Here is a 19,781-nt window from a genome sequence, read left to right on the forward strand (position 1 = left end):
AATATGGAATCATGGGTATCAAACTAAAATGAACAAAAATATGAAAAAACAAATTATAGCATATTATAAATCCAATTTTTATATACTTATTTGATTAAATAATCATTTTCATGATTTTATAATATTGAAAATTATTATTTACCATATTTTAACCTACGCATTTTAATCTTAATTGAGGTTCAAACCCATACCACTCAAAAATGAAAGAAACACAAGGTATGAGAAATCAAGTTGCAAACCCATACCACTCTGGTATGATTCCTAATTCCAAACCCATACCCGTGCACGAAACAAACATCCCCTAAGGGTCTTCTTTAATAAATATAATAATAATGATAATGAGGATGGCCTAATTTGCTACAAGTAAAATTTAAAAGCTTGATCAGATATAATAATAATAATAATGATGGCATAATTCGCTACAAGTAAAATTTAAAAGCTTGATTCGCTTAGAGTAAATAACTTATACAGTTATACTAGTAGCACGTACTAGAATATATCTAGTTACAAAGTCTATCGATTTCCTTCTACCCCTCTCTTCTTTCTCTCTCTAAAACCCTAGAAAAATCCCCAATTTCTTCTGTCACCAAGATCTTATCCAGGTATACTTTTTCTTCAATTTCACGTTTATTGGATCAATTTCAGTACTTCTTGTTTTTAAAATGCTCTTTATTGACGATAACTTTGGTTTACGTGTAATTCTTTTGCTTGTTATCTCTGCCATTATGATTAATTTGATTAAATTTATCGTTTTTTTTCTTGGGATATGAACTCAGAAACTGTTATCCTTGTTGATTAATGCAATGGATGAAAGCAAAGAGAGAGAATTAGAGGGGGTGAATGTGACAGAGTCTGTAGTGACTGTAAATTCTGTAGTTACTACTACTGAGACTGTGATTAAGAAGGTTGTGACCGGTTGTGAGGTTGAGGAAAGCCGAGAGCGTGTTGGCGTGTCAGAGAAAGAGTTGGCGGAGAAAGATGGGGGGCCTTGTGAGGTGGGAGATGTAATGGTGGAGATTTTAGGTGCCGAGGTTATTGTCGATGGTGTTAGGAGAGAAAGTGGGGAAATGGGTGGTGATGAATTAGGTCATCGTAATGGCGACTTTGGTACAATAAATGATGATGGTGAGGTTTGTGGTGGCAGAGGAGTGAAACATGCCATTAATTGTGAAGACGAAGGGTTAGACACGCTGCCTGATGATTCGGGTTTATGTGCAGAGGGGAATGTGGCTAGTCAATTGAGAGACCAATTTGTTGGTGGCGATGATACTTCTTTAGCTAATTTTGCTTCCCAGGATTGTAATATTTGCGATGTTGATAATGAGAAAACTATAGAAGTAGCTGTTGAAGGGGATATAGTAAGGCAATCGGGAGATGCAGGTGAAAAGAAAGATGTTGAGTTACCTAATAATGTGCCCGAGTTATACCAGGATTCAAATACTCATATTGTTGAGGGTAAAAGTAATGATATTGGAAACATTGTCTTAGATATGCACACAATCACATCGACATCTGATGAGAAGATGGATCTTGATGATGAAGAGAGTTTAGAAACTTTGAAGAGAACAAGAGAACAAGATAGTCAAAATGAAGGTGATCATCAGGCTGGCTTGGAAGCTGGTGCTCATGGCCATACAACTGTGCTGGAGGATGAAACAGTAAATGGAGGTATAAGTTCAGTTGGAGCATCAATTACGAGAGCCAAGAGAACCTCTCTGGGTTGTTCTATTGATGTTAATGTCTTTGGTGAAACAGATCCAGAGAAACCTATTATCTTGGAATCTAATTATGACTCGTCAGATTTGCATACTCAGATTGACAGAATAGACCACATGGATGGGGCTAATGAAAGTATTCCAGTTCCAGAACCTGATACGCCGATCAACGGCCCACAATTTATCGAAGATGAAAAGTCCAATGATACATCCTTACCTGCTAGAGTTGGCTCTGAAAATGGCACAGTAGATGACATGAAAGTCCACAGGACTGATATGGAGATTGATGCTGCCAGTGGGAGTGTAATCCATTCTGAAAATCAGCTTGTTGATATGAACGAAAATGATGAAGATATTGAAAACAATGTGATTTTGAGTTCTCTCTCCAAGGCCCTGGTGGTAGAATCTCTGTTTATCGAAATGAATATTGATGCTTCCGATCCTGTTTCATTAAAACAGGGCATGGTTTGTGAAGCACCTCATGATGATTTGAAATCTAACAGTGAAACTCAAGAGCTTGGAGCTGATGATAACACTAAAGAATCTGATCATATAGAATCTGTAACCATGGTGCAACAATACGTGGAAGCGGTGGGTAAGATAGAGAACATTGTTGAACATCTTAGTACATGCTCACCTGTCTTGGATGCCACAGATGATTCAGGTGCTGGAGGTGTGATTCAAGAACCCGATTGTAAAGCAAATGCTTTTCACGTTGAGTGTTTGGATAGCCACACCACAGATGGGGTTGCTGAGATTGGTCCACACATGGAGAATGTTCAGAAATTACAAGAAGTTATGTATAGTGAACTGGTCTCCGTGGATTATGCGTCGCCAAATGAAAATCACAATGCTAAAGTATTACAGCCAGTGAGATTGGATGCAGGTGGTGACGAGAAGGCTGTTCTGAAGGTGCTAGACGAACAAGTTAGCCTCATCAATGCTTTAACCAATGAAGAAGACAAAACCATTAAGTTGGCTGGTTCTTTAATTCCTTCTATCGAAAATGTTACCGAAGTTGGGTTAAACATGGATGCTGCTCGTGGAGTACAAGTTTTATCTACTGACCCGGTTGTGTCGATGGATAATTCAAATATGGAGGGCATAGAGGAAGTGCAAGTAGAAGCTGTTAGTGCTGAAGAGGCTGTCTACATGAACAATGAGGCACCTGATGAGGACGAAACTCCCAAACAACATAATCGCATACCATCTGCCACTGAAGGCACTCACGGTGAGAAATGCAGGTTAGACAAAAATGTAATTGTGGGCCCGTTTGTTGTGGAAACACAGGGTTCTGGTGATTCTGTTGTAGGGAGGGAATATGTGGATATGGATTCAGGTCCCATGCATGACGGAATTGGGAATTCAGATTCTCATGCTCTAGAAATGCCGCATTCACCCTATAATCCACTTGATGAACGACTCGTAGTAGAGGCAGCAGATCATGATGCCAAGACTGACTCGGACATGGAAGATGCTCAGGACAAAGGAGAACCTGACAATGCTCAACAAGCTGAGGAACAAGTTAGCCTCATCAATGCTTTAACCAATGAAGACAAAACCATTGAGTTGGCTGGTTCTTCAATTCCTTCTATCGAAAATGTTACCGAAGTTGGGTCAAACACGGAGGCTGCTCGTGAGGTACAACAAGTTTTCTCTATTGACCCGGTTGTGTCGATGGATAATAATTCAAATATGGAGGGCATGGAGGAAGTGCAAGAAGAAGCTGTTAGTACTGAAGAGGCTGTCTACATGAACAATGAAGCACCTGATGAGGACGAAACCCCCAAACAACATAATCGCATACCATCTGCCACTGAAGGCGCTCACGGTGAGACATGCAGGTTAGACGAAGATGTAATTGTGGGCCCATTTGTTGTGGAAACAGAAGATTCTAGTGATACTGTCGTAGGGAGGGAATATGTAGATATGGATTCAGGTCCCATGCATGATGGAATTGAGAGTTTAGATTCTCATGCTCTTAAAATGCCGCATTCACCCTATGATCCACTTGATGAACGACTCGTAGTAGAGGCAGCAGATCATGATGCCAAGACTTACTCGGACATGGAAGATGCTCAGGACAAAGGAGAACCTGACAACTCTCAACAAGCTGAGGATCAGGAGTTTGATGAAGAACATGTTCCTAGTTCTGCTAAGTCTCGAAACAAGGAGAAGAATATCAGTGCTTATACAAAATCTGAAAGCTTGTTAAAAGACCATCGTGTTAGCTATCAACTACCTCTTGAAATCCAAGGGGAATTTTCCGTGACCAATTTGGTGTGGGGCAAGGTGAAGAGCCACCCTTGGTGGCCTGGACAAATATTTCATCCTTCTGATTCCTCAGAAAAGGCAATGAAATATTTTAGAAAAGATTGTTATTTGGTTGCATATTTCGGAGATCGTACATTTGCGTGGAACGAAGCTTCAGTACTAAAACCATTCAGAAACCATTTCTCAGTGGCAGAGAGGCAAAACAAGACAGAAGCTTTCCAAAATGCTGTGAGTTGTGCTTTGGCAGAGGTTTCTAGAAGAATGGAACTGGGGTTGGCCTGTTCTTGTGTTTCTCAACAAGCCTATGAAAAGATTAGATATCAAATGGTGGAGAACACAGGAATAAGAAAAGAGCCAAGTAAAAGGGTCGGAGCCGATAGGTGTAGTGGATTGGAATATTTTCAACCCGATAAGCTTGTCGAGTATATCAGATCACTAGCAATTTTCCCTACTGGCAGTGTGGACCGACTTGAGCTTGTAATAGCTAAAGCTCATCTGGTTGCTTTTCTTCGGCTCAAAGGTATTGACTGCTTATCTGACTACCAATATTACGAGGGCATATCTGGTGAGGTTGAGCATGAAGATTCAGCTACTAGATTTGATTCTAAGACTACACTGAAAGGCTCTAAACGCAAGCACAATCTGAAAGATATCGTGTACCAGAGAAGAGAAAAAAGCATGTCAGAATTAATGGGTGAGACAATGTATTACCTTGATAGCGAATTTGATTCACACGAGGAAGATGACAATATGTTGACATCTCCTAGTATTAAACGAAAAGCTTCAGGATTTAACGATTTCACATCTCAGCCGGCCACAAAAACCATTTCTGTAGCCAAGGTATCAAATAAAGCATCTCATACACCTCAACAATCATTTAAAGTCGGTGAATGCATTCAAAGAGTTGCCAGTCAGCTGACTGGATCGTCGTTGCTTTTAAAAAGCGGCAGTGATGGAGGCGGTAGCGAACATCTAGGGGATGCTGTTGATGAAGTTGTAGAAGCTTCTGATGATTCTCCAACTGAAATGTCTCCTAGTCCATCACATGAGTCCTCTTTGGATGAGATGCTCTCACAGCTTCACTTGTTTGCCCAAGATCCCATGAAAGGGTACAATTTCTTGGGTGAGATAGTCGGCTTTTTTGTGGAATTCAGAAACTTGGCTGTTTCAAATCAGAGACAAAGAATGCGGAGAGGGCCTGGTAAAAAACGGAAGTCTTCTACTCCAGTGGTTGGAACTCCTGAGACTTTCGAATTTGATGATAGAAACGACTCTTATTGGAGAGACATGGTTGTTCAAAATAATGCTGAAGCCAAGCCTTCTCGACGTGGTCGAAAGAGAAAGGATGAGCAGGGTCTGTCTGTTGATTCTGAGAAGCCTTCTCAATCAAAACCCAGAAAGTCTTCTAGAAAGCAGTATTTTCATGGCAGTCTTGGATCAACAGTTGAGACCTCGTCGGGAGATAAGGAGAAGCAAAAACAGTTGCCTACAGAACTCTTGTTGAACTTTACAGGAATGGGTACTATACCTTCAGAGATTAATCTCAATAAAATGTTCAGGTGTTTCGGCCCTTTGAAAGAATCTGAAACCGAGATAGATTTACAAAGCAGTCGAGCTCGAGTGGTGTTTAAGAAGCGTTCAGATGCTGAAGTTGCTTATAGCAGTGCGGCGATGTTTAATATATTCGGATCAACGCTAGTCAATTACCAACTCAACTATACTCCATCCGGTTCCTTCAAAACTTGTCCCCTTGAATTGATGGACAGTCAAGAAAAGGCAGCTTGAAAGTATGCACAGTTTGATGTTGTTTGAGCTCCATTTGGCCATTATGCGTCAGGTATCAGCTCACTGCCCCCTTTTACTTTGCAACAAACTTTGGAAGGAACAAGGAAATTTCGGAGAACTAAACTTGATCTAGTAGCAAACAGTACCGAGGATAATGTTTTAGCTTTTGCCTGACATGTATCATTAAATGGTCTATAAGAAGTGAAGTGTATTTTCACATGTCAAGAGACTGGAGCTTAGTAAAACCCATTTCTAGCGCAAGACTCGGAGAGTCTAAGGAGACATTAGTCACAATACCCCTGACCGCTGCCTTGTGTGTGTCTTGTGCCTATGTCGTCACTAGTACCACACTACTCTGCAATCTCCATATTTACTTCCTTTTACTTCTTTTATTATGCCCTTTCCTCTACCTCGTCATCCATAGCTTTACTTGTTTATATGTTTAACCCCATTTAAATTTGACATTAGCGTATTTATGCACAAAAAGAATTTTTCAGGATCCAAAATTCTTTGAATCAATTACGCGTTTCATGTGCATGAAGCGTGTGCCTTTGCGTCGGGTCGTGTTCTTCACCATTTCGGGTATATGCTTTGTGCCTTTTAGACAAAGGATTCGAGGATGACTGCAGAACGCTTGTTCATAAAAATGTACTTCCTCGAATCTATTGTATGTATTCGCTTTTGGCACAATGTTTAAGGAGAAACAATAAATATGGGGTCTTGACTACAATGTTAATTACATAATTTGATGGTGGAGGATGGAGAGAGAAAATGGTGGTATATATTTGTAACATTTGCAATTAAAACTTACTGAAACAGGACATGTATACTATCAAATGGTATTGCACAAAATGGAACATTTATACAATCAATGGATTGAAAGAGAGATATTTTGTTGTGCCTTTAGGGTTCATGAAAAAGTGATATCTGGCGTAGCCGCATAGCTTTATTACAATTCTTTTTATGATAGATGCATACAGTAAGGCCTCTGGTCCTTCTGATATTGTTAACAAATGTCTTGTTTTTAGTTATTAATAATCTTTTATTATGTTGCTACGTCAATCGCCATGCCATATATGTTTTCAGGATTTCTGAGGATTAAGAATTACTACAGAAGAATAGGATGCTGTTTGGACTTACGGCGATATGGAGTTTGCTAGGAAAGGTAACCAGGCATTCATCTGGTCACCTGTCTTTTTTTTCTTTTTTTTTTTTAATATCTATTTGCCTTTTCTCAGCTGTAGATTATTAGTATGAGCTTTCTCATTTCCATTGCCTTGAAGGAGTATGCTAGTGAGGTTGCTGCAGTCCTCAACAAAATGGAAATTTCTATTTTTTTTTTCTCGTTGAAATGAATGTATATAATCTAATCATATTGAGAGAGGTTATCTGCATGGGATGGCTAAAATAATAAAATTTAGGTAAACATAGTCTCGCCGTGGCTTCCATTTCTAGTGGAGTAATGAGTCATTTATTTATCAGTTCAGGATATATCAAGCAAAATGACTCGATATTTGTTGTGAAGTGAGAACCACTTGATGCTAGTCTCAACACATGGGTTATTCAGAAAAATTTTGTGTTGTTAACATTGGGTACGGTTATGTACAACTGACTCCCCTTATACTGCAATTAGCAGGACCCCTTGAGCGCTTGACGCAATAGGACAATGTTGTCATCATTGATTCTTTGTATAATCTCGCCTCAATGGCCTCATATGCTGGGTTTCATCTTCTTTGAAGCACTTGTGACACTCGTAGGCTTTGGGGAAATCATCTAAAATTATCAAAAGAATTTATCAAGTTCTTTTAAGCATACTGTTGATACTGAAATCTCATTAAAACAAAAAAGAAAATTTCTTACTGGATGATTTTTGAAAGGAGCAGAATAAGACGATGTTAGAACTGTATGTATATGGTAGATAAATAGTCTTAGGCTGTCGTTCCATATGTTGATGTGCCAACGGGCATTGGTAGTCACATATATACAACCAATTTAGATCTCCATTTCTTGTTCTCTCCATTTCCTCTCAGCGGTTTGGATTTTATTTTGAGGGGATCTAGTGGTGCAAGTGGTTGATGAGTTGGAGGAATAATAATTTAAAATAAGTATGTGAAAGGAGATGGACAAGAAATGAAGAGAAAGAAATAGAGTAAATCCTAACCCATAAACGGCAATGCGGTATGAATCCCGTCGTCATATTTCCATTGGATGCTGTATGGACTCTGATTCCTAATAATGTAGATAGGTTGTCTGAATAATCTTCAGTACACGAGCTCGCTATTGAGTAGTTCATAATTCTGTGGTGGGACCAAACATGCTATATTGTGTTAATCTGCTTCGATTTAAGATTATTTTAGCTTAGTTTATAGGTCATAGGTCTTATAGATTAGGTTAATAAGATAACCCTGTGGTTTTCTATCATTGCAATAATTTATGCGTTGATCATTGATTTATTGAATGCACTTCTCCTTTCCATGGATAGTGAGAAAACCCTAGCCTCAAAGTTCCTTACTTGCGGTCGTGGCATGCGCTTTTCTGGCCTTACCTACATGATATGGCCGTTGCCGTTGCCGTTGGATATACTCTATTGTCATTTTGGTCCTATGTTGTCTGCAATTAAGTTACATTGACACTTGACCACTGGGTCTCTTCTTCCCGTGTGTGGTATCCTGGTATGATTTCTCTTTGAAATATTTTGGTCCTATGTTGTCTGCAATCGTTTGGTGATTAATTGGCATTGTTTTGGATGTTTGACGGGTTTGGCTTTGTTTTGTGGTGAATTGGCTGTGCAGAAATTAGTAATTGTGCCCTTTGCTCGTGTTCTAGCTTCTTAGTATTCAAGTTCAGTGATAGTACCCTGTTCTTTCGTTGACCATGAGGACACTGTAACGAGAAGCCTTTTTTTGGGTTATGCTCATTCATGGACATGATTTACTCAATCATGGACATGAATGACCATTATACCCTTAATATTTTTATGACCTCAAATTATTCCTTCCAAAACCACCCAACCAACCACCACTACCAACCAACGTCGTCCACCACAGCCATACCGACCCCCCTCAGTACCGTCGCACCACCCCGACCCCACGAATCCGCCGCAGACCTGCACGCCACAACCATCGTCTCCCTACCGTCCCCGAGTCCCTTCCTGTCGCCTCCCTAAAATTGGCCGGAGTCCAGACATCCGCACCACACCACACCGTCACTACAGCCTCCTGAACGACAACCACCACGTCGCCCTCCGACGTGCAATCTCGACCCCCCTTCCACCGCAACCGCACTTCCAGTGTTCCTGATTTTGTTAACATAATTTTACAACCCTAATTTCATTAACCCTAATTAATTAAATCCCCTAATTTAATATTGTTAATGTTTCCTGACTACCTTTTCGGACGAGTTGCTTGATTATATGGTGAACTACGAATTCTTCCAACTCAGTAGTGTGGCACCTTAATCAGATCTTGTTGTATAATTCATAGTTAATTAAATTAGGGTCATTATTACTTGATTAACATGAAAGATAGTATTCATAATTGAATCATTTGAATTGAATTTAATGAGTTTTGGGAGGAAGAGAAGTAGAGAGAATTTGGTATTTTTTTTTAGAAGTTGGGTAAGGTAAGGAAAAATAATGATAAAAAGTACATGAAAGAGTAAAAGTCGTACATGAAAGAGCAATGACATTTTTTTTTTCCGGATTTAATTGATATTTTTTTTACATTTAAGAGGTATGGTACGGTTGTTTAATGGTGGATGAAATTTCCTCCTGATGTTTTGGGATAGGTGGATAACATACTCGGTTTTTGGAGTTGGTATTATTGAATAGCTGTTTGATTGCAAGTTTGCAACTTTAGTAGGACAAGGTCGGAGGTGGATGGAGGCATTTGTTTAAAATCTCAGCGCATCGCTCGGGATTTATTGGTATCAAAGGCCGCTGATACGAGATATCGGAGGATGTATCATGTAAATTAAAAATAGGAAAGAGTTAGTTGGTACGACCTGCACCCTATAGTTATAACTTGCACTAGTCAAACTTTGCGATGAAAGCATTATAAATTGTACTTGTAATATTGGTAAAATTAACTATTGCAAATAGATTTGATTTTAACTTGATATGAAATAGATAATAAATGATGAAATATCTACAAAAGCATTTGAAAATAAATATTACTACGATAATCGTGATATAGACCGCGAGTCCACAACGGCCAAGTCAAAGACGAATACTTTACACCAATATTGTGACCGCTATTGCAATTGATACAGGGATATTAACTTGGAGAGAAAGGAAAGCGAGGGGGAGTAGTATGTGAATATGGCTCTGCAGTTGCTTTTATATATTGGAGGGATTCTAATTTGTTTTACACAAATTCTCATTGAAGATGGGTAATATCCGTCACAAGCTGAAGACGGGCAGTGTCCCTTTCACAATATTTTTTTTTTGACAACAATGAAACCTTATATTATTAATAGGGTTATTTAACGCGAATACTCCAAACTATTGGTGGTCTTCTCAAAATACAACAAACTTTAATTTAACTCACAATAAATCATACTATCGACTACCTCTTCTCATATTACCCTCTTTAACCGGTTACCTGTTTAACAAGTAAATTCCTTCATTCTCATTACAAAGCTACTCATAAACCACCATACTCGGCCTTATCGTCACCACACCACCAACATAATCGCCACCATCCACCCAACAACACCTACGCCCAATTTACGGACCACCTAATTAAGCCCAAATAAGGATCAAAATAGCGACACCTCCTACCACCTCACAAACCCCAAATTGATTTGGGGATCCAGGTTTCTGGACTAGTGATGGAGGGGCAAACGACGACGACGACGACAACAATGATGCAACGCACGTCTGTTAGGATGCAAGACTGAGTCGTGGTGCATGGTCGATGGCTAGAAGGCCAGACAGAAGAGGTCATGGCCTCTATTTACAGATTGAAACAACTCCAACAATCCATGTACCATGAAAACATTTAGAATAAATCACAAAATCAATTAGTATTACAATCCAAAAGTTGTGTTGAACAACTTGTTAATTTTCTGTCCAAAAAGACTCATGCGCATCTCACAATTGCGGCAACGAAGCTATCATCGTCTTTCTTTAACAATAGTAAATAGTTGGATCATCGGAGGAATTCATTCCGAACACGCAGATGATGTCCGACCGACATGGTGGTGTTGGTTGCGTGAATGGTGGTTTAGTGGGTAGAAGATGGCGGCTATTGTGGATGTGTGTGGCGGTGAATGGTTATTTAATTGGTGTAGGTGATTGGTTAAGCGTGGGATTGGTGAGTTTCTGACTGATGAATGGAAGGATGGAGTGGTAGTGCTTGGGACTTAAGGAGGGTGATGTAAATATGTAATGGTATTAACCGGACAACTTAATTTTTTAACCTGATTTTACAGGTTAAAATGGGGCTAGTATAGTACGAGAAGGGGGCCTCAATAGTACAGCTTATTGCAAGTTAATTTAAAGTTCAGAGTATTTTAAGAAGACGACTACTAGTGTGGAGTATTTTCGTTAATTAACCCTTATTAATAAAACTAACCAGTTACAAGGCTAACCTGTTGGAGTATGTGTCCTCAATAATAGTGCGATCACATGTTTAAATCTCATGATAAGAATACGTAAGGGATGATTCATTTATATAGTCAACTGATCAACATTAATTGGTAACGATTGGCTTGCTAGAGTTTAACGTTATTGTCGTAGGACGGTGGTGGTCAGTTGATCCCTTAAGGTCACACCTAAAGGATGATGCCCTTATCAGTAAAGTATAATTGTATATTGATACAAGTTAATTAATTCCTTAAATAAGAACAATTTATATTTATGAGAGGAAATATGTATCTTATTGTAATGTAATTAAATAAGATTCAATTTAGTGGATTAATATGTTAATTCACTAAATTATGTTGAGGTTTTATAAATATTTCGAGGTAGAGGTAATTAGTTATTTATATTTACAAGAGGTTGTAAATTTAACTAACTAGCTATTATGGGACCCATTATATGTAGATACAACAACAACAACAACATCAGAGCCTTAATCCCAAAATGGTTTGGGGTCGGCTGACATGAATCACCTTTTCGAACCGTAGATATAATGATAAAATATTACTCAATAAGTTGAGTGAATATATGTTTATTAATTTGTCACACAATTGTTGTATGATCAAATTAATATTTAATTATGTAAAATAATTAAACATAAGACTTATAAGCATTTGTAGGACAAATATTATAAGACAAAAATGGACCATAAAATCTCATGTGTACCGTCCAAAGGTGATGATGGTGGAGTTTTTGGTTTTGTCATTTAGTTATTGGAAAGATGCTCCAACAACTTATGACATACTTTATACTCTATGCCTACTACCCTATACTATATTGTATGTAATTTTGAGAAGCAAAATATGCTCTTAAAAAGAGCATATGGCCGGAAGTCACAAGGTGAGAGAGGACACTTGTTGTTCTTATTTTTCCACTCTCTTATTCTCAAAATATGTACATAACATCATCACATGAAAACCTCTCTCTTGTTCATAGTTTTTCCTCTAAAAACTTGAGAAGTTTTGATCCATATTGTTTAAATATACTACTAATATTATTAGTGTAATATATGAGTATTAGTAGTCAATTTTAAGGTAGACTACTAAATAAATATCTAGCAAATATTATTTAGTAGTGATAAGGGCTAATCTTGGGTGTAATCAAGAGAAGAATCTCTACATTGGGATTTTGGAGGATCATCCATTATATTTAAGCTCAAGAACAAATAAGGAAGGTGACCTTATTTGTGCCCAATTTTTCGAGCCACACAACAATGTAAGGGACATTGTTTTTCTTATTAATCTCTTATTTTGTTATGCATGCACTAGATCTAAAGAACACAAATTAAGAAGTTAATTAGTTCACTATTAGAAGAGTCTAATAATAGGTATATGAACCTAACAATTGGTATCAGAGCCAGGTTGTTGAATGCATAATCGGTTTTTTTTCCGAGTTAAAATGTTAACATATAAAACTAAAAATTTGTGTTTTATAAGAGTAAGTCTCGAAATCATGATGCATGTTATATATTCTGGTCCTAAAATATTTTTAGGTCATTTTTATGATTTATGTTAATTTATTGCTCATTTTAATGATTTTTAGTGATTTTATTACATTTTTATGAGTAAAATGAACTTTTATTCACTAAAATAAGTTAACCTTCACTACTGGCCGTGATTTTTTAGTATGACCTCACATGAATATTTTATGTTTTGTATGTAAAATTTCATATTAATGTGATTAATATTTCATGATTTATGATTTTTATGTGATAAAAATAGCATAAATTGAGGTTAAATGACTAAAATTGGTTAAACTTAGTTTCTGACCTTGAAAATTTTATATGACCTCACATGCATATTTTACAAATTGTGATAATGCTGCATATTTCAATTGTTGAATGTTTTTATTTATATAATTTTGAATTATGTAATTTTATCTTAGTATGACATTAGTTTTAATCGATATTTACCCGTAATGTAAGGGAATATTGATTCGGTTGTAATTTAATGTGATCTCGTATCACTTTTATTTTTACTAGTTTTTCATATTACAAATGTATAATAGGAATAGCTTTGTATTTTTATTATTATTTGTAGTTATGGAGCTTCTTCAAGACGGTGCCATCCGGAAAGGCGTTCCAATGAAGACGGTGTTCTTGGAAGGCGTGCCACTTGAAGATTCAAGGGACCAAAGGAGTTGGTTTCTGAATATGTAATAGATTATTTGATTTTCTATTTTAGGAAGGCCATACTAGGAATTTATTATTATTGCTTTGCATTTCTTTTAATATGTTGCATGCATTGCCAAATCGCCATAACAACACATGCATATCATATCGAGTCATCGACCGTGTCAATTATAATTATCGTAGTTCACCGCTTTAGTTCACTTAAAACGTGATAGATAATAAATTGACAAGACATCTCATTAAATAATAATTGAGAATTAGCCTTACCAAATAGTAGAAACCATGAGTCCCAATTTCATAAGAAAGCAGGCTCGGCTCACCGGGGTGCTAAACTTGTTACGTTGGGTAAGTGGGTGGTAAGTTGTTACTACATCGAAATTTGGATTGAGCTCAACGGAAGTATTCGTGACCGTAGTCGCATGTGTTCCGGGCTAAAGATAAATATTAAAGTAATTTTTATCGACCGAGAGTTCTAGAAGTAGAATCGATTAAAGAGTTAATCCACCGAGTTATATTGATAAGGGATGAATCGGCTCACCGTGCCCGAATTGATATGAACTTGGATCTCGGGATCATTTATAATAGTTGGGTAGAGGTCACTATATAAATGTTAAAAACTTGTTTAAAATGTTTACAAGTATTATTAAAACGATAAGTTTATTATTTCCTTCATTTCCGTTTTTGTAGTTATTTATAAGGAATGGATTCATCTAATACTCTTACACCCATCACCATTAATTCATGGCTCCAATCATTCGATGAAAAGTGCTCCGAGTATGACAATGATACGATTAGAGAATTACGCTTTGGCATTGGTCAGGATGGAAGTCTTTGCTACTTTACCACTTCCACACCTCCCACTCCAATATTTATGCCTACCTCTTTGGTAAGAGAATCTTGTGAATAAAATCTCACTAATCCTAAGGCATCCTTGTTTGAAGATACGATTAGAGAATTACGCTTTGGCATTGGTCAGGATGGAAATCTTTGCTACTTTACCACTTCCACACCTCCCACTCCAATATTTATGCCTACCTCTTTGGTAAGAGAATCTTGTGAATAAAATCTCACTAATCCTAAGGCATCCTTGTTTGAAGAAACAAGGAGAAATATTAATTTCAGTGGGAGTTCTAGCAAGAATGTTCTTGCAACTGAAAGGAGTAATGGTATTATTAAAGGAAAGACAAAGATGGGTAAGAAACCCAAACCTGATAATGAATTGGAAATGGATAGTGAGACTACCACAACCAAAACCAAGAAGGGTGCCCAATCTTATGAAGAATGTCATTATTGTAATGTCATGGGCCATTGGAAACGAAATTGCCCAAAGTATTTGGGAGATATCAAAGCTGGACTTGTCACTCCACTTGGTACTATTTCTTCTCAAATCGTTGTTATTGATATAAATTAGACTTCCACCTCAACGTGTATATTGGATACCGATTGTGGTTTTAACTTTTGTAATCGTATACAAGAGCTTGGAAATGTGGAAAAGCTAAACAAGAGTGATATAAATCTCCGACAAGGAAATGGAGCTAGGGTAGCCGCCACTTCAAAAGGGACTTATGTACTTGTTTTAGCTAATAGCTTTGAGTTGTAATCTATATAATTGCTATTATGTACCAACTTTGTCCAAAAACATTATTACCATTTTTTATGTTGGACATAGAAGGATTTTTCCTTACTTTCGCCATCAAAATCAATTGTTATATTTTGTTGAATATGACTTGGCTGTGAGCCAAGCCACTTCTATCAATGGTATTCATGTTTTAACACTTCCAACTCAACTAAAGATATTTATAACATACAATCCAAGAGACTCATAACTAGTAATCCAAATGATTTGTACATTTGGCTTTTTCGATTAGGTCACATAAATGAGAAACGCATTAAAAGGCTAGTGTAGACTAGATTTATTGGACCATTTGATTTTCAGTCACATGGTATATGCGAATCTTGTCTCCTTCGTAGAATGATTTTTACTCCCTTTAGTGGTAAAGGGACACGAGCAAGTGATTTGTTGGGACTAATACATGCCGATGTATGTGTTCTAATGAGCATCACCGCAAGGGGAATTTATGACTACTTCGTCACTTTTACCGATGATTTAAGTAGATATGGATATATTTACTTAATCAAATATAAAGTTAAGTATTTGAGAAATTTAAGGAATTTCTAAATGACGTAGAGAACCAATTGAACAAAGTACTAAAGCATTACGATCCGATCGTAGTGGCAAAGATCTAAGTAATGAATTTGATTTATTATAATATGGATTATGACCTAGTGTCACTACCCATAAAGATCAAACTAATATGAGTCGGTTTGAGTTATTGAACTCATTTTTTGGGAATTTGCAATCCAAAACGGACACGTAATTCTAAACGGATGGTCAACCATGAGATACCTGAAATCGAGAATCTATTTAACAAATCACATGGATCAGACACGCATATGACATGAATCAAACTGCCATGATAGAGATGGTATTTTTATGTGCTAACACGTCAGTCTAGACAAACTTCCAATTACCTCACCATATATGTTTGTAACTCACAAAGCTATCTCTTAAGAAGATAGAGGTATTTCTAAGAGATAGAGTGGGAGTAGATTAGATCGTCACAAACATATCTTATAGTTAATGGGTTACTTTGTGAAAGTAATGGAACTATAATCTATAAAGATAGAGTGGGAGTATAGCACACATGTCTTATTGTTAAAGTCTTTGCTTTTCGAAAGTAATGGTATTATGACCTTGTCCCAAATCGACCTTGTTGCATACGAGCCATAGCATTACAATCCAAAGATTGTTACTCAAGAGTAGATTTACTTTAAGGCGAGGGTCTCTTTAAAGTAAATAGAGCTTTAGAGTACTTAAATGCATAGATTGACATGAAGATGTTGATCAAGATAAATTATGTTAGGAATTGCCACATTTCATTTTGATGAAGAATGGCAAATGATATTAAAGATTCGCTTTTTTAAAATGGGAATTTAGAAAAGGATGTGTTTGGAACACAAAACCTTAGATAAAGATCTAAGAATCCTAACGTATTATGCGTAGCTTTCTTAAGTGATCCTAGAATGGTCTTAAGCAAGCATTAAAGGATTATACTTTTCGTTCATGTGATAATTGAGAATGATTTCATTCACATGATTGAAGAATCATGATTATACATGAAGTTAAGTGGGAGCCAGAATTATTTTTTCCATGTCTCATATGTTGAAAACATATTATTTATTGAGAGTAATGTACTAATGCTCTCTTCTGTAAAAGAGTGATTGGGAGATTAGGAAAAGGTGCGATATATTCTAGATTTTTGAATCTATGTGAGAGAATATTGGCATAGAGTTGAGAGTCTTATGATGATAAGATCTTTCATATTTGTTTAACATCAACAAGGTTGAATAGGTTATTCATGTTGATGAAAGTGGAATTACTATGATGGAGTCATAGTCGTTCACTGAACCTATTAAGTTGTTGATTACATGAAATCGATTTCAATGTTTTCGCCATTGGAGCGATCGTGTATGCCAACAGACGTACATGCCATAATGTAACATATGCTTTGATCATGATAAGTCAATAACAAGTTAATTCGAATGATGGGCTTGTGAAAGCCTTAAAGAACATCTTTGAGATTCTTGAGAAGAATTAAGGATTCGTTCATATGTTTGGATGATAAACTAAGTTATGTGTTGAAGGGTTGCACAAACTTTAGTTTCCAAACCGATAAGGATTTGTTGAAATCCTAGGCTGTTTTTATTGACTTAAGAGTAAGAGACTAGAAAAGTGTTTTAGTTTCGTGCATTGCAAATTCTACAAAAGGAATCTAAGTAAATTGTGATAAAATGGTCAGCGTAGGGAATGAGAGTAGATTTCTCTACCAATGACTTTATCACAAGTTATGTGATAATAGTGGAAGCATCTTTCAAGTTAAAGAGCCCAAGTCCAGTAAGAAGACTAGACAAATATTTAGAGACAAATTCATGTTATCAGAAATAACATTGAATAGAAGGGAATAACAATTCATAAAGTTGGAATGTATGGATACATGGTATATCCACTTGCCAAGCTTTTATTGCATTTTAACTAGTGTAAAAGGTACACTATAGATTATAAGATATGAAGTAGTAATAGTGTATTGACTATTCATATATGATAATCGCATTTATCGTTTGAGTTTTATTAAACTCACCCATTACTTTGTTAAATCCAAATGGGTTGTTGAGACAAATTGAACCCTATTAAAGTGAACTGGATTGACATAGTATACGCCCCTGGTTACTTAAAGGAGGTGACGTGTCGAAGTGACTAGAGTGTGATGCGATTGATGGCAAGTTCAAGTGCCATAGAGTCATATGTGATGACTAGTCGATCACATAGGCAGACTGTATGGGACACTCTGTCGGGCAGTGACCGCTTATAGAGTTCTGGTAATTCATAAAGCCTGGTCGTGGCAAGAGCTACTATAGTATTCTTATGAGTCAATTCTTTTGACTAGAGACTATTCGCCCAAGTTGGCACAAATTTCTGATTGGCTTTGATTTATGCTCTACGACTGTAGTAACTGAGGTCAAATGAGTATATTTTGGGTTGTGACGAATTGTGGCTAAAAGAAGGGAATAGTGCGATAGGAATTGTCCACCCCCTTGTCAGGGTTAATTGAAATCTCAAGGCCACTCGAGGAGTAGTGAACTGAAAATGCGTGGCCACGCTTGGAAAGTATCTATGATAGATAATTCCGGTCAGATAGTTACACTCCAGATCGAGGAAACCACTCAAGATATGATCAAATGCAAGTACGACCTGCGAGACACCTTGCATTGAGTGAGAGATTGTAATAGGACAAGAGAATTGGTGACGCACAGTTGTCTCGGACAAGTGGGAGATTGTTGGAGTATGTGTCCTCTGCGATCACATGTTTAAATCTCATTATAAGAATACGTAAGGGATGATTCATTTATATAGTCAACTGATCAACATTAATTGGTAACGATTGGCTTGCTAGAGTTTGACGTTACTGTCGTAGGACGGTGGTGGTCAGTTGATCCCTTAAGGTCACACCTAAAGGATGATGCCCTTATCAGTAAAGTATAATTGTATATTGATACAAGTTAATTAATTCCTTAAATAAGAACAATTTATATTTATGAGAGGAAATATGTATCTTATTGTAATGTCATTAAATAAGATTCAATTTAGTGGATTAATATGTTAATTCACTAAATTATGTTGAGGTTTTATAAATATTTCGAGGTAGAGGTAATTAGTTATTTATATTTACAAGAGGTTGTAAATTTAACTAACTAGCTATTATGGGACCCATTATATGTAGATATAATGATAAAATATTACTCAATAAGTTGAGTGAATATATGTTTATTAATTTGTCATACAATTGTTGTATGATCAAATTAATATTTAATTATGTAAGATAATTAAACATAAGACTTATAAGCATTTGTGGGATAAATATTATAAGACAAAAATGGACCATAAAATCTCATGTGTACCGTCCAAAGGTGATGATGGTGGAGTTTTTGGTTTTATCATTTAGTTATTGGAAAGATGCTCCAACAACTTATGACATACTTTATATTCTATGCCTACTACCCTATACTATATTGTATGTAATTTTGAGAAGCAAAATATGCTCTTAAAAAGAGCATATGGCCGGAAGTCACAAGGTGAGAGAGGACACTTGTTGTTCTTATTTTTCCACTCTCTTATTCTCAAAATATGTACATAACATCATCACATGAAAACCTCTCTCTTGTTCATAGTTTTTCCCCTAAAAACTTGAGAAATTTTGATCCATATTGTTCAAATATACTACAAATATTATTAGTGTAATATATGAGTATTAGTAGTCAATTTTAAGGTAGACTACTAAATAAATATCTAGCAAATATTATTTAGTAGTGATAAGGGCTAATCTTGGGTGCAATCAAGAGGAGAATCTCTACATTGGGATTTTGGAGGATCATCCATTATATTTAAACTCAAGAACAAATAAGGAAGGTGACCTTATTTGTGCCCAATTTTTTGAGCCACACAACAATGTAAGGGATATTGTTTTTCTTATTAATCTCTTATTTTGTTATGCATGCACTAGATCTAAAGAACACAAATTAAGAAGTTAATTAGTTCACTATTAGAAGAGTCTAATAATAGGTATATGAACCTAACATAACCGACCATAAGCTATGTATAGCTAACAGGCGTCGTAGC

At 36.6% G+C, this 19,781-nt stretch overlaps 1 protein-coding gene across 8 annotated transcripts; it reads left to right on the forward strand.

The window, feature by feature from the left end:
• The first annotated feature begins 461 nt into the window (after positions 1–461).
• LOC141600079 (uncharacterized) lies at positions 462–9,897 on the forward strand. Of its 8 annotated transcripts, XR_012524120.1 has the most exons (5): positions 473–602; positions 777–5,826; positions 6,861–6,939; positions 8,257–8,446; positions 9,561–9,897. XR_012524120.1 is itself a non-coding variant. In XM_074420255.1 (2 exons), the coding sequence occupies exon 2, from the start codon at positions 804–806 to the stop codon at positions 5,772–5,774; it is 4,971 nt and encodes a 1,656-aa protein (XP_074276356.1). In that variant the 5' UTR covers positions 471–602; positions 777–803; the 3' UTR covers positions 5,775–6,183. The 8 variants fall into 8 exon arrangements, 1 of the variants encoding a protein (XP_074276356.1); XR_012524121.1 differs by lacking the exon at positions 8,257–8,446; XR_012524123.1 differs by lacking the exon at positions 8,257–8,446 and having other exon boundaries at positions 9,632–9,897.
• The last annotated feature ends 9,884 nt before the right edge of the window (positions 9,898–19,781 follow it).

Source organism: Silene latifolia, chromosome 9, assembly GCF_048544455.1.
Source record: "Silene latifolia isolate original U9 population chromosome 9, ASM4854445v1, whole genome shotgun sequence".
Lineage (NCBI taxonomy): Eukaryota > Viridiplantae > Streptophyta > Magnoliopsida > Caryophyllales > Caryophyllaceae > Silene > Silene latifolia.